This window comes from Lissotriton helveticus, chromosome 7, assembly GCF_964261635.1.
Source record: "Lissotriton helveticus chromosome 7, aLisHel1.1, whole genome shotgun sequence".
Taxonomy (NCBI): domain Eukaryota; kingdom Metazoa; phylum Chordata; class Amphibia; order Caudata; family Salamandridae; genus Lissotriton; species Lissotriton helveticus.
The window spans coordinates 1308436111-1308452465 of NC_136068.1; the positions used below are offsets into that span (position 1 = coordinate 1308436111).

Consider the following 16355-nt stretch of genomic DNA (forward strand, 5'->3'; position numbering starts at 1 on the left):
GTGTAATGTTTCTCATTATGTTTCATTTCTGTTCCTATTGTGAAGCGCTCTGACGCCTTCGGGTAAAGTCCGCTCTATATAAAAATGCATAAATAGATAATAAATATGTGGCTCTCAGACCCACACAGAATGACAATGGGCAGGTGGGGCTGCTCTTGTGCTGGAGCAAAGGTGCGAGGCGGCCCCATCAGGGGGCTGAGGCCTCTCGCAGGGAACAGCTCTGTTCCCTGCAAGGCCAAAATTACGGACAAAAGGTGTCCGTAAAAAGGATCCTCACGGACAATGGACGTGAGGTCCAATTTACGGACGGTCCGTGAAATTTACGGACGGTTGGACACCTCACTGCCTCTAAAGACCGCTACTAATGCACAACAATCAATTTCTGTACAGCGCCTGCATTCTATCTCTCTCTTCTCTTGGCACCATTACGCTCATAAGCGCTGCGACTTAAAACCCCATAAGGGCGCCCTGGCCACGCAAACACCCTAAGATTCCTTCCACCTATGCTATGCTGTATTCAGCACTCTTCGAACCAAGCCTCCCTCCCTCCAGATGAAGCGTGCCACGCCTCCCCATGTGCACTTCAGCGCCTCGTGAGGGCTGTGAAGCGCTTCAAATAAAGCAATTACAATACAATACATGAAGGGGCTGTTTTATTTCCTCTGTATCCAAGTTTGTGAGCAGTCCCACTCCTGGGTGGTTTTCGAAGTGTGGGGAGAGGGAGCTGCGCAGCCCAAGCCCCTTCCCGCTCCCCGCCCCTCTGGAGAGCTCAGGGTGCCCTAAAGGCGGAGGGTGACGAGGGCGGGGTGGAGAAGCACCACGCGCCACAACGGAGCTCAGGCAGCCCTTAAAGGCTCCGGGGTGCCAGCACTTTTTGCTCAGTTTTTCGGAGCGCGCACACTGCAGGCCAGCCGAGGGCAGTGTGCTTTGGGTGGGGAGGTCTGGGTGGGCACATCTGCTGACTGGAGAGCTGCCAGGCATTCGCCCACCACCCAGAGCAGCGCCCCCTGCACAGCAGCCTCCTCTAGAGGGACTCTCATTTCTTGAGCAGCACTCGGAGAGACAAGCTCATACTACTGCTGCCTGGGAGAAGATCCCCATTCATTGCCCCCACCCCCTGATAGAATACCCCCAGGAGTGTATCACGCATCCCAAGAGTAGCCATTGAGAAACCCCCAACCCCTTTATTTTTCTAGGTGCCCACCAGGACCCAAGCGTTCTCAAACACCGGGTGACTCCCAGGACAGCGGTCCCATCTTTAGACGCCCCCGCCCCTCAGAAGATACCAACCCAGAGTGCCACCGTGAAGCCCACACTGCATCTCTACTTAGACAGCCACCCCATACACATAACCCACGCCAGAGCACCCCCGCACTCCCCCACATCACCCACACTGCCACCGAGAAGCACCCCTGCCTTCCGCGCATCCCCCCGCCCATAAACAGAGAGCGCAAACCCGGAGGGAAGCATCCGTCTGTCAGAGACACCGACGGACGGAGCCCCACTGCCAGCCCCACTGACAGCCCCCTTGCAGCGCACTCCGCACTCGCACCTCCCGCACAGTCCCCAACCGGAGCTCCTCGCGCTCCCGGGCACCCCCTGTTTCTGAAGCAGCCAAGGACAGATCACCCCTATCTCCCACAGCACCCCTCCCCCCACACACACATAGAGCTCCCCGCACCCAGAGCAGTCCCTGCCACTGGACCAGCCCCCCGTTCCCTAGAGCCTCCATCTCTGGGGCGCCCCCGCACCGCGCCTGCCCGGCACCCCCGCAGCCTGCAGGGCGCGCGCTCTCTGCGCCCCCCGCCGCCCCTCGTCGCTTCCTCCATGGAGAAGGTGCAGGACGGAGTGGTGGAGATGGAGGGGTGGGAGCGGGACGAGGACATCACCGAGGTGGAGAAGCGCCTCATCCGCGAGACATGGAGCCGGGTCTACGGCAACTGCGAGGACGTGGGGGTGTCCATCCTCATCAGGTACGAGGCGGGGGGTGGGGGCATCCACATCAGGTACGAGGCGGGGGGTGGGGGGGTGGGGGGGGGCGGGTCCTTCCTCATCAGGTACGAGGCCGGGGGGGGTGGGGGGCATCCTCATCAGGTACGAGCCGTGGGGGTCTTCACCCTTGTCAAGAGCAGGCGAGAGAAACACGATACTGTAGGGAGAGGCAGGGGCTGGGGGTCCCCATCCTCAGCAGGTATGTACTTCGGAAGAGGGTGGCTGTGGGTAGGGTCAACATCCTGTGATTCTGGGCCAATCACTTAATCTCCCCGTGCCTACCAAAAACGAACTTGTCCTCGTGTAATGTAACTGGTGCTCCTGTAAAGCGCTGCAATACCTACGGGTCGAGTTCGGCGCTATATAAAATTGCCATAAAATAAAAAAGAGGAGGTTATGTCATGTTCACAGGGTGCACCCGATGGGAAAGGGTGTCCTGTCGCCTGGGGTATCTGGGTAGGGAGGGGGCTCCCCATCCTCAGGTACTGAAGGGGCAAGTACTGTCGGAGTAGACAGGGCAGAGTGAGGGCTGGTGGGCGACAGATCGGTGTAAAATTCAAAGTCTTAGTGGCGCTTTCGGGGGCTCTGGGCTGCCGGAGAGCTGCTGGGGTTCGGGGCTGGGGTCGGAGGACAGGTCGCGCTGGGGCTTACTGATAGGGTGGCAGAGTCAGGGGTGGCACGGGGACAGAGCCAGGCACTGCGTAAGGTGGCAGAGTCAGGGGTGGGCACTGGGGCAGATCCATGTATTGCATAAGGTGGCAGAGTCAGTGGGTGGCACGGAAGAAGAGCCAGGTATTGAGAAAGGTGGCAGAGTCAGGGGTTGGCACAGGGAAGAGCCAGCTATTGAGAAAGGTGGCAGAGTCAGAGGGTGACACTGGGGCAGATACAGGTATTGCACAAGGTGGCAGAGTCAGGGCGTGGCACGGGGACAGAGGCAGGTATCGCACAAGGTGGAACAGTCAGGGGGTAGCACTGGGACAGAGACAGGTACTGTATAAGGTGGCAGAGTCAGGGGGTGGCACGGAGGAAGAGCCAGGTATTGCACAAGGTGGCAGAGTCAGGGGGTGGCACGGAGGAAGAGCCAGGTATTGAGAAAGGTGGCAGAGTCAGGGGTTGGCACAGGGAAGAGCCAGGTATTGGGGAGTTGGTACCTGGAGAAAGTGGCATCTTCGGGTTTTGGGGAAGAGGCAGAGATGTGCTGAGCAGAGGCAGTGGTGGTGGTAGTGCCAGGGGCTGGTGGGGAGGTAGTGCCAGGGGCTGGTGAGGTTGTTTTTTCCGGTCCAGGGAAGACATGGCTTGGCAGTGCGGGCTGGACTGTTCCCATGAGGCACAGGGTCAGACTGATTTGCATATGGCCATGTCTGAACTGGGGTGGCGGAGTGAGCAAAAGAATGATGATGGATTAAACCCAGATCAGTTGACTGGGGGTGAGTGCTTCCATTGTTTAACACTCCGTCCATCATCCCCTTTGGTATTGCTTTGCTCGCCCTAAGTTGGCAGGTTATGCCCAGACATGGGTCCCTTGCTCACTTTGCCACTGGATTCAAGCTAGCCTGGCTGATGATGGCTGATTAGCCAGAAACCGGTCCCAGGATGCTTGTTTCCGGTTCAGGGAGACATGGCTTGGCAGTTCCGGCTGGACTGTTCCCATGAGACACAGGGTCAGACTGGTTTGCATATGGCCATGTCTGAACTGGGGTGGCGGAGTGAGCTAAAGAATGATGATGGATTAAACCCAGATCAGTTGACTGGGGGTGAGTGCTTGCATTGTTCAACACTCCGTCCATCATCCCCTTTGGTATTGCTTTATTAACAAATGAAGCATGTTTAATCCTCCAGAAAACGTACATGAGAGAAAGCAAGATACAATGTAGACTGTATTTTAACTATTCTTCCTTTCTAATAATGCATTCAAATGCAACTTTTTTACCTTCTGAAAGGGCGTCAACACACATCACATACAAAGGGCACCATAGCCTTGCTAACGAACCCGCACAGAGACAAGCACAGTGCATTCATAAACAAAAGGAATGCTGAAACAATTCATATAATAAAATACACAGTCAGAATGAAGCAGTCATTCTGGGGCTAAAGCTGCAGCAAAGCAGGGATCAATATGTCATCTCGAGGAGTGTTCACAGATCTAAAGGGAGCCTATCGCTGCTCCTAGCAGAGTAGTATGCCTGGGGCCAGGGGCGCCCTCACTCAATGCTGTCCCAAAGGTGGGCTCTGCAGCCCACCCACCACAACACCAGGTATTTGTGCCAACCCAATTGCTTGGTGTTCGGGCCAATCCGGTTGTAAAAATGGTGTATGGTTGTCCCATAGAATGAATCGACAGAGTGGAATGCCTGGATGCCGCACATTCATCTGGAATGTTTCACTCATGCGCATAGAGGAGGGAAGATTGCTCCAAAGATGGGAAGCTAACCGACAAAAGATTTGCCTCTCCGACTGGATTTGAAACGCGTCATAGCAAGAAGACTGTGAGAAAAACGCAAAAATATAGCGACGGGTCAATGTTTCTAAAATCTTCGTAAGGAAGCCACTGCTAGGTCCTTTGAGGCATTTGTGCACAGTACACAGTCTTACAATACATTCTTTGTTGGATTGCGAAGGGCCGGCCGGCCAGGTGAGCAGTGTTTGGCTGTGGTAAACACCCTTTCAGTGTGGTGATGGATAACTTGCAGCCTATGGATTCTATACTTGGAGATGCCAAGATAAAGGGAGTTGGAGTAGTCCAGGCTCGAGCCTCTCAGAGCTGAGAGTACAGAGCGTCTGCCGTCCTCTGGCAGGAATTTCAGAATAGGTTGTAGCTTATGAAAACGTAAAGCAAAGGAGGAAACTACGGCGAATCAGCTTTCAGAAGGATGTCTTATTTTGCTCCTTAACAATGGACCTGTGAGTGGGAAAAAGACAAAGAAAGAGTTGCCAAATAAGTGGAGACAAGCTCGGGGGTTGTTACCAATTATTATACTTCTGTTTTATCCAGATTGAATTTTAACCAATTCCGATCCATCCATATTTTGATGTTAAAAAGACAATTTATCAAACTGTCAATTTTTAAACGGGGTTGGCTGAGTTGAAAAACAAGCATTGCGCAGCGAATAGATCCTGTCTTTGTGGCAAATTACTTTGTCAATGCCTTTAGGCGATTCTGTGCAGCATGGCCAAAAGTAAACAAACAAAAAAACAAGCATTTGCAATGCAATAGGTCTCGCATTAGGAAAGTTTGAGCTATTGGTTTTGTAAATGACAATTTTTTTTTATTTATGTGTCGGTTTTGAAAATAGCGAAATTAATAGCTTTGTCATTTACAATGCCAATAGTTATAACTTTCGCAAATGTGACACGTATAGCAACAATGGCTTTTAATTTTTTTAAATAATTGATACTTAAATAAAAGTTATTGTAATGTATAATGGCAATAGCTTAAACTTTGGTAATTAACTTTTGTGAAGATTATGTTCAGTGTATTTTATTGTGACGAAAATCCAAGAACAGAAGTGAAATATTAAAATCTTTTTGTGACATTTGTAATAAAGCTTGAAACATTGAGAGAACATATTTGAACCAGCTGTTCTTGAATGGTTGCACAGATTGATGCTGGGGTGGCTATGAGTGATGTTGTAGTGGCAACAAGTGATGCTGTGGCGTTCAGTGATGCTGTGGTAGTGCATAGTGATGTTGTGGTGCCCCTGAGTGATGCAGTGGTGGTGCTGAGTGATGATGTGGTGATGCGATAGATAGATAGAGTGAGTGCGATAGATAGAGGGAGGGTGATAGATAGATAGAGGGAGGGCGATAGATAGATTGAGTGAGGGCGATAGATAGATGGGAGTGAGGGCGATGGATAGATAGATAGGGGTGAGGGTGATAGATAGATAGATAGATAGATAGATAGATAGATAGATAGATAGATAGATAGATAGATAGAGTGAGGGTGATCGATAAATAGATGGATAGACTGATGGCGATAGATAGTATGAGTGTGATAGACAGACAGAAAGAGTGAGGGCGATAGATAGAGTGAGGGTGATAGATAGATAGAGGGAGGGCGATAGATAGAGGGAGGGCGATAGATAGATAGATAGGAGTGAGGGCGATAGATAGATAGATAGATAGATAGTTAGATAGATAGGAGTGAGGGCGATAGATAGATTGATAGATAGATAGAGTGAGGGCGATCGATAGATAGATGGATAGAGTGATGGCGATAGATAAAGTGAATGCGATAGACAGATAGATAGAATGAGGGCGATAGATAGAGTGAGGGCGAGAGATAGATAGATAGAGGGTGATAGATAGAGGGCCATAGATAGATAGATAGATAGATAGATAGATAGATAGATAGATAGATAGATAGATAGATAGATAGAGGGTGATAGATAGAGTGAGGGCGATTGATAGATAGATAGATAGATAGATAGATAGATAGATAGATAGATAGATAGATAGATAGATAGATAGATAGATAGATAGAGGGCGATACATAGATAGATAGATAGAGGGTGATAGACAGATAGATAGAGTGAGGGTGATAGATAGAGTGAGGGCGATAGTTAGAGTGAGGGCGATAGATAGATAGATAGATAGATAGATAGATAGAGGGCGATAGATAGAGTGAGGGCGATAGATAGATAGATAGAGGGCGATAGATAGAGTGAGGGCGATAGATATAGGGCAATAGATTGATAGATAGAGGGCGATAGGCAGATAGATAGTGTGAGGGTGATAGATAGAGTGAGGGCGATAGTTAGAGTGAGGGCGATAGATAGATAGATAGAGAGATAGATAGATAGATAGATAGATAGATAGATAGATAGATAGATAGATAGATAGATAGATAGAGGGCGATAGATAGAGTGAGGGCGATAGATAGATAGATAGATAGATAGATAGATAGATAGATAGATAGATAGATAGATAGACAGATAGAAAGATAGAGGGCGATACATAGATAGATAGATAGATAGAGGGTTATAGACAGATAGATAGAGTGAGGGTGATAGATAGAGTGAGGGCGATAGAGTGAGGGCGATAGATAGATAGATAGATAGAGGGCGATAGATAGAGTGAGGGCGATAGATAGATAGATAGATAGATAGATAGATAGAGGGCGATAGATAGAGTGAGGGCGATAGATAGATATAGGGCAATAGATAGATAGATAGAGGGCGATAGGCAGATAGATAGAGCGAGGGTGATAGATAGAGTAAGGGCGATAGCTAGAGTGAGGGCGATAGATAGATAGAGAGATAGATAGATAGATAGAGGGCGATAGATAGAGTGAGGGCGATAGATAGATAGAGGGCGATAGATACAGTGAGGACGATAGATAGATAGAGGGCGAAAGATAGATAGAGGGCAATAGACAGATAGAGGGTGACAGATAGATAGAGGGCATTAGATAGATAGAGTGAGGGCAATAGATAGATAGAGTGAGGGCGATAGATAGAGTGAGGGTGATAGATAGAGTGAGGACGATAGATAGATAGAGTGAGGGCAATAGATAGAGAGAGGGCAATAGATAGAGTGAGGGCGATAGATAGAGTGAGGGCGATAGATAGATAGAGTGAGGGCGCTAGAGTGAGGGCGGTAGATAGAGTGAGGGCGATAGATAGAGTGAGGGCAATAGATAGAGTGAGGGCAATAGATAGAGTGAGGGCGATAGATAGAGTGAGGGCAATAGATGGAGTGAGGGTGATAGTTAGATAGAGTGAGGGCGATAGATAGGCATGTAATTATGTGGCACTGAGTGGTATTTGGAGTGTATGTTGCGTTGAGCGCAGTGTAATTATGTAGCATACAATTATGTGGCACTGAGTGGCATTATGAGGATTGTATGTTGTATTCAGTAGAGTGTAATTGTGTGTCGTGTAATTATGTGGCACTGAGTGGTATTGTTTGGAGTGTATGTTGCATTGTAATTATGTAGCATATAATTATGTGGCACTGAGTGGTATTGTGTGGAGTGTGTGTTGCATTCAGTAGAGTGTAATTATGTGATGTGTAATTATGTGGCAATGAGTGGTATTTGGAGTGTATGTTGCGTTGAGCGCAGTGAAATTATGTAGCATAGAATAATGTGGCACTGAGTGGTATTGTGTGGAGTGTATGTTGTATTCAGTAGAGTGTAATTGTGTGTGAGGGTGCAGAGTGTGTGAGTGTGCAGTGTGTGAGGGTGCAGTGTGTGAGGGTGCAGTGTGTGAGGGCACAGTGTGCGTGGCCTAAAGTAGTGTGAAGGCGCAGTGTGTGTGGCCTAAAGTAGTGTGAGGGCGCAGTGTGTGTGGCCTAAAGTAGTGTGAGGGCGCAGTGTGTGTGTCCTAAAGTAGTATGAGAGCGCAGTGTGTGTGGACTAAATTAGTATGAGGGCGCAGTGTGTGTGGCCTAAGTAGTGTGTGGGCTCAGTGTTTCTGGCCTAAACTAGTGTGAGTGCGCAGTGTGTGTGGCCTAAAGTAGTGTGAGGGCACAGTGTGTGTGGGAGTGTGTGTGGGGGTGTTGTGTGTGTGGGGTGTGTGTGTGGGTGGGGTTGTGTGTGTGGTGGGTTGTGTGTGTGTGGGGTTGTGGGGGTGTTGTGTTTGTGGGGGGTTGTGTGTGTGGGGGGTTGTGTGTGGGGGGTGTGTGTGAGGTGATGTGTGTGAGAGGTTGTGTGTGGGAGGTTGTGTGTGTGAGGTTGTGTGTGTGAGTGTGCGGGGGGTTGTGTGTGGGGTTGTTTGTGTGTGTGTGTGGGGTTGTGTGTGTTTGTGGGGTTGTGTGTGTGTGAGGGGTTGAGTGTGTGGTGGGGTTGTGTGTGTGGTGGGGTTGTGTGTGTGGTGGGTTGTGTATGTGGTGGGGTTGTGTGTGTGGGTGTGGGTGTGGGGTTGTGTGTGTGTGGTTGTGTGTGTGTGTGTGTGTGGGGTGTGTGTGCGTGTGTGTGGGGCATGTGGGGGTTTGGTTGTGTGTGTGGGAGTGTGTGTGTGTGGGTGTGTGTGTGTGTGGGGGGGGGTGTGTGTGTGGGGGGGTTGTGTGGGGGTTTGTGTGTGGGGGGTGTGTGTTTGGTTGTGTGTGTGGGGTTGTGTGTGTGGGGGTTGTGTGTTTGTGTGTGGGGTTGTGTGTGTGTGGGGTTGTGTGTGTGTAGGGTTGTATGTGTGTGGGGTTGTATGTGTGTGGGGTTGTGTGTGGGGTTGTGTGTGTGGGGGTTGTGTGTGGGTGGTTGTGTGTGGGGGTTGTGTGGGGGGTTGTGTGTGTGGGGTTGTGTGAGTGGGGTTGTGTGTGTGGTGGGGTTGTGTGTGTGGTGGGTTGTGTTTGTGGTGGGGTTGTGTGTGGGGGCGTTGTGTGTGGGGTTGTGTGTGTGGGGTTGTGTGTGTGGGTGTGTGTGTGGCGTTGTGTGTGTGGGGTTGTGTGTGTGGGTGTGTGTGTGTGTGGGGCGGGTATGTGGGGGTTTGGGTGTGTGTGTGGGAGTGTGTGATGGTGGGGGGGTTGTGTGTTTGTGTGTGGGGTTGTGTGTGTGGGGGGGTTGTGTGTGGGGGTTGTATGTGTGTGGGGTTGTATGTGTGTGGGGTTGTGTGTGGGGGGTTGTGTGTAGGGGTTGTGTGTGGGGGTTGTGTGGGGGTTGTGTGTGTGGGGTTGTGTGTGTGGTGGGGTTGTGTGTGTGGGGTTGTGTGTGTGGGATTGTGTGTGTGGGGTTGTGTGTGTGGTGGGTTGTGTGTGAGGGGGTTGTCTGTGTGGGGTTGTGTGTTTGGGGTTGTGTGTGGAGGTGTGTCTGTGTGGGTGTGTGTGTGTGGGTGTGTATGTGTACGGAGGGTGTGTGGGGGGGTTGTGTGTGTGTGGGTGGGGTTGTGTGTGTTGGTGGTGTGTGTGTGGGGTTGTGTGTGGGGGGTTGTGTGTGTGGGGGTTGTGTGTGGGGCTGTGTGTGGGGGGTTGTGTGTGGGGTTGTGTGGGTGGGGTTGTGTGTGGGGTTGTGTGTGTGTGGGGTGTGCGTGGGGGGATGTGGGAGGGTGTGTGGGGGTGTGGGGGTGTGTGGGGGGTTGTGTGTGTGGGGGGGTTGTGTGTGTCGGGGGTTGTGTGTGTGTGCGGTCGTGTGTGGGGTTGTGTGTGTGGGATTGTGTTTGTGGGTGTGGGGGTGTATGGGTGTGTGTGTGTTGGGGTGGGGGATGGGGGTGGGGGTTTGTGTGAGGGGGTAGGGGTTGGGTGTGTGGGGTTGTGTTTTTGTGGTGGGTTGTGTGTGTGGGGGGTTGTGTGTGGGGGGGTTGTGTGTGTGTGTGAGGGGGGTTGTGTGTGTGTGTGTGGGTGTTTGTGTGTGGGTGTGTGTGTTGGTGTGTGTGTGTGTGGGTGTGTGTGTGTTGGAGGGTGGGGGGGTGGGGAGGTGTGTGTGTGGGGGGTTGTGTAAAAATAGGGCCAACCAATGATAAGCATTGGCCGGGATATAAACCCACTGTACATTTTTGGTATGGTCCACAAGAGGTCTTTCGCATGCCGGCAGCTGAGAACTTGGAACTCTATCATAAGTATACCCTGTCTAATATGGTACCCTGCTGGACCGGCTCCAGTTCCAACTGGCCCGGGACTCTGGCAAACAGTTGTTCATAAAGGCCTGAAAGTAAACACTGAAGTGTTACAAGCTAAGCAAACACACAGAGCCGATAGCAGTGCAAGTATTCACTTCAGATGTTCCTGGCCAGCGACCACATGAAAGAAGTGGAAATCAAGCTCGCCAGCAGTAAAAGGGAAAAATTGAGCTCGCACTTTAAATAAATGAAATGAGGAGAAGTTTGTTGTGGCTGTAAATCAAATATATGTGTCCTTTGGTAACGTTGGAAATGCCTTATGCAGCGCCGCAGCAGTTCACTGTAAACTTGTTAGGATAATAAACTTCTTTAACCAGTGAATGTGAAGTATTACCAGCTAAGCAAACACACGGAGCCGATAGCAGTGCAAGTATTCAATTTAGATGTTCCTGTCCAGCGATCACATGAAAGAAGTGGAAATCAAGCTCGCCAACAGTAAAAGGGAACACTAGAGCGCGCACTTTAAATAAACGAAACGAGGAGAAGTTTGTAAATGGCCTCTGTGGCTGTAAATCAAATATATGTGTCCTTTGGTAACGTTGGTAATGCCTTGTTCAGCGCCGCAGCGGTTCACTGTAAACTTGTTAGGATAATAAACTTCTTTAACCAGTGAATGTGAAGTGTTACAAGCTAAGCAAACACACGGAGTCAATAGAAGTGCAAGTATTCACTTCAGATGTTCCTGTCCAGCGACCACATGAAAGAAGTGGAAATCAAGTTCGCCAGCAGTAAAAGGGAAAACCAGAGCTCGCACTTTAAATAAAAGAAACAAGGAGAAGTTTGTAAATGGCCTCTGTGGGGATGGGGGGCGAGCCGCGACATCCTGGCTCTGAAGAAAACAAACATTTAAAGGCACGAATGGGGAGGGGGGCGGGGGCGAATTAGAAGGCATCGGACTGCGGGAGGGGGGAGGGATGGGAAGAATTGCCTCGTGCGAAACTGAAACGAGCTAGCCTCAAAGTTAAAAACAAGCTCTCGGCATTGCTGTGGCGGAGGGAGTGCATTCCTTTCAAGTCTGATGCGGGGGCGGGGGCGGGGGAGATCAAAAGAAAGGCGCGAGAGCGAGCATATGGAGAGTGAGGGGGTATGCAGTCTGGTGAGCTGAAGTGGCGGTGGAGCTCGGCGCGCACGCACAAGCGCGTGGTTGTGGTCACATGAACTGTACGCGATCCACAGTTTGGGGAGACTTTTCGAAAGCCTTACTATAATCTCGCCCACCATCCCTACGGGATGGATTAAGCTCGACCTAAAAAGGCATAATGATGGGGGGCACACATACGTGATGACATGAGCGTCCATGCGTCTTGACGCACACATACACACCCACAGAATGATGCACACACGTTTTTTCTTTACTTACCTACCTGAGGAAGATCGGTAAATAAAAAAAAAATGAAAAAGCTTTAGTGCCAATGCACTTTTTTAAAGGCATAGTGGTTGGCAGACATTTGCTGCCTGGTCCCGGCCAATCCAGTCCCCCAAAAAAACCCTAGCATTGAATAACAAGACAGCGAACTTGCAGGCGATTGAGGACAGGGTGGAGGGAAGCAACGGGGAAATGGTGGGTTGGGGGAAAGCAGCACATGAGGGAGAGCAACACTGGGGCTGACAGAAGCAAATAAGCAACACAGAGTGTTGGGGACACAGTTAGTCTGGCGGGGACAGAAGCACATGGGAGAGAGTTTATAACACAAGGGAGACAGCAGCACGGAGTTCCAGGGTGGGTATTTGGCAGAGGGAGAAGCACACGAGTGAGAGAGCTGGAAAACACATGTACTATCTTGGAGTGCTTAAGAACAAAGAAAAAAGTAGCTCCCTAAAAGTGAGCAATGGGAGAACAGAAGCCAGCCAATCATACAGATGGAAAATAAACTATGCTCCAGGTGACAAAAACAAGATGGGCAAACTGGCACCAAGAAATTCATTAAATAAGAAGCAAGCAAATGAGTGACAATAAAGAAAACTAATGTTAAGCGATGGACAGTCTGTAAGCCCCTGTAAGTTCTTAGTGAGACCACAATAGGTCCTTTGCAACTAGATAGTCTGTACTGTCTTGAATGCTTGACTTAATCAGCTGAGCACCATCGGTATAGTGTGTATTAGTACTGGCATTTGAGACAGCTTTAGTTATTTCGCCAGACTATTATTTAAAAAAAATATTTGATTAACATGCATACATATAGGGCTTTTTGTCAATCGGCTTTATTCATTGGTCTGTTCAAGTGTCATTAAAATTTTTCTTCCGCCCACCACAACATTTAGCACAGTGCAAGGGGTCAGCCCACTTCAGTCATTGACATTGTTCACTGTGAGGGAGTGCATTTTGCCTGTGCACATGTGTACCTCTTTCTGAACGGAAGCGCAGTTCAGTTGCAGGGCCCGTGGTCAATCTCACCTTTGATTTAAATTTGTGGTGTCATTTAGTTACTGAAGTGGACTTTTTCAAAAATAATTTAGATCTCTGGGCCCCGATTTTAACAAGAGTGTGCATTGCTGCCGTGAATGAGGGAGTGCTAAGCTCTTGGACCAAATCAATAATGGTCCCCATTTTTAAAAAAGGGGACAGACAAGATGTGAAGTGTTATCGGCCCATATCACTGCTGGACTCGCTCGGGAAAGTAGTGGGGAGAGTAATCCTAGAGCGTCTCCAGCAGTGGAGTGAGGACCGATGTATTATCTCCGACATCCAATTCGGCTTCCGAGAGGGTTTCGGAACAGTCGAACAGGCCCTCAATCTCACCCTAATAATGGGAAAATATATACAGGCCAAGGCTAATAAAATCTATATGGTTTTTGTCGACCTGTCCGCAGCCTTTGACTGCGTTTCACATGCAAAGCTGTGGACGGTCCTTGCCCAAATGGGAGTAGAATCCCCTCTTCTGGATTTCTTACGAGAACTTTATTCTGGTGCCACGGCTAGAGTACGATTTGGCGTAAATGGCGAGTTGACGGCCCCGTTTAGCGTAGGGCGTGGAGTCAGGCAGGGTTGTGTCCTGGCCCCCTTCCTCTTCTCACTCTATACAAATGGTCTGGAGGGGGAGATGTTGAGGGGGGCTCAGGACCTCCCACGCATAAACCACCGCCTGATTCCCGCTCTGCTCTACGCGGATGATGCCGTCATTCTCGCGCGCACCCCTCGCGAGCTTCAATCTTCACTGAACAGATACAGGACCTTCATGAGTAACCTAGATCTAAGGGTGAACGTGAAGAAAACTTTTGTCATGACAGCAGGCAGGGGCCAAAAAAGAACAAAAGCTATTTACCTTGAAGACCAAAAACTTGATGTTACTCCCCAATATCCTTACCTGGGCATCATGATCGATGATCAGTTAACATGGAAGCCAGCCGTAGTCAAAAGGGGCAATCTATTTAAAAGATCAATAGCCGCTCTAACGAGCTTTTCCCAGAGATAAGGAAAAAGGCCCCCGGTGGAGCTATTAAAAATTTACAATGCCAAGTGCCTGGCTACCGCCATATATGGTGCGGGAGTCTGGGGGTATGCCGACACCAGCTCTATCCAGAAGGCGGAAAATGTTTTTCTTAGATTCCAATTGGCAATGCCGAAAGGCACTTCAACATACGCCATGCATCTGGAATTGGGAACACTCTACATAGAGGATCTAATTAAAACAGAACCTGTGATGCTGTGGCGGCGCATCTGGTCATCTGAAAATAATAAACTGACCCAGTCTATCATCGCTGACTCGATGGCTCTTGACAAATCCTCTAGCATAAAGTGGCTGTCCTACGTAAGAAATTTCCTTAAAGACCTAGGACTTGAGAACTGCTATTTTAATCCAGAATCTATAACGGACATTCCAAAAAGAGACCTCAAACAACTAGCGCTAAGACATTTGGAAACGCTAAGACTAGCATCAAACTCACTGAAAACGGCGGTTGTTCATGCGAACATGGTCCAAATAGCCTACGGCATTCACCCGTATTTGACACTGCAATTATCGACTTACGAGAGAATGCTACTAACAAGATTTAGGCTAAACACTTTTTTTAGACTGGTCACGTTCCCATTGAAAAACTGTTGGAAAGCTATTCTCCCACCCTGTCCGTGCGATGGAGTATCAGCACAATCAAATTTACATTTGATTATGCTCTGTAAATTTCATCGTTCACACAGAAAAATCTGGTTATTACCAATATTAAGGAATTGGGGTCTGAGACAATGCAGACCTGCCCTTCTTAGACTCCAAATGTTGGAAACTGAAAAGGTCTGTTATTTTGTGAGTAATTTTTTAAAATGTATCACGAAACATAGGAAAAACTTATAATCGCCTTATTGATGATACTTCGTGCAGATCCATACAGAAAACTCTATAATTAACTCTTTTTATAACTTTCTAGTTTTTTGTATGAAAGGCTATGAAATATGCTTCTTTTAACTACACAAAAATGTAATGAATGTTATTTACTGTCTCTTTTATGGTTTTTCCTTTGTGAATAAGCCGAATAAAGAATTTTATTATTATTATTACTGAATTTATTTGCAGCATATATGTGGCATGTGTGTGACTTGCACACTGCACTTCCCTTTTTAGGGTGAGCCTAGGCAGCCCGCATGAGCTGTCTGCAACACCTGCTGTAATCACTTTACAGAGTGTAATTCAGCCTGCTGCTTGCAATTGGTTCACTCCTGCGTCAATTTTATTTCCTGGCTCCTTATTGGTTGGTGCTCCTGATGCATAATTTCAGTTTTTAGGTCAGGAGCACTGGTCAACTACAGTTTCCTTATTCTTATACGTGTTTATGTGTCTTTGGGGATCACTTGTTATATTTCCTGCTAGATTTACTCTGAGGTGTGAGTACCTGTTCATAGTTCCTTGCACTGTTTATTTGATCACCACTGTGGCCCCTTTATGGGCCACCACTCACCTAACTAGAATGTACAGGGGTGCCGCGATTCATGTTTTAATATGGCACCTGCTTTCATGGTTCTTTGCATGCGTATAACTTTTATGTACAAAGGCGCCAAGCTTTATATTTAGTAGGGCGTCAGCTTTTATGTTCTTTTAGTAACCATGGCACTCGCTTCATGCAATACTACGTGCATACGTTTTACGTACACATGTGAAAAGCTTTATTTCAGCACAGCGCCCACTTTCATGTTTATAACGCCAAAAGCTCTAAGTTTCGCTAGACCTATTGCATTACAAATACATATTTCCTCATTATTTCTTCAGTAAATGCCTCCTCTGGGAGGTATTTCGTTCTGCAGGCAGCCCTTTTTAGAGCACCAAGTGCTGGCCCTTTTCTTTCTGGACTACATTTCAATAGGGAAGAATGAAAACTAAGAACGGTTTGAACATTTTCCATTATTTTGAATATCACCAGAGAGCAGCATCTGAGCCTTTCTGACGGGTGTCAGGAAGTCGGAGACAGAGTGAGCCTGTTCTGTGTGCTTCCCTTCTTCCCAGCTTGTGGGAGGCTGGAGGTTGTGCTAATATTATCTGCACTCTTATTTGCTCAGAGCTGTAAAGTCTCCGTAGTACAGCAAAGAGTGTCGGCCTCGCTGCCTATGAGTTAGTTACACCTTAGCACGGTGTGTTGCTGTGTTTACAGGACAGCTCTGCATGTTTGTCAGTGCGGTTTTATAGCTCATGCGTCATTTTGACTTCACCTTCTCTGTAATATTTTAATTTTTAGCACTTTCCTCTAAAAAAGAAGAACAGAAGTATTCACGTTTCTTAAGGCAGCAGTCATTTGGAAGTAGTCACAAAAGCAACTATGAGCTGGTTATTGTGGGTCTCAATTACAGCAGACGTACCTAGGGAGGCGACTGCACACCCTTACAAACGCCCC

The 16355-nt window shown here is 48.5% G+C and overlaps 1 protein-coding gene across 1 annotated transcript in view; it reads left to right on the top strand.

The window, feature by feature from the left end:
- Positions 1 to 876: 876 nt before the first annotated feature.
- The window catches only part of CYGB (cytoglobin), a 194712-nt gene continuing 179233 nt past the window's right edge, over positions 877 to 16355 (top strand). The window contains exon 1 of the mRNA XM_078654600.1: positions 877 to 1973. Coding sequence (XP_078510726.1) covers positions 1828 to 1973 — 146 coding nt within the window. The 5' untranslated portion in view covers positions 877 to 1827. The remainder of the gene's footprint in view (positions 1974 to 16355) is intronic.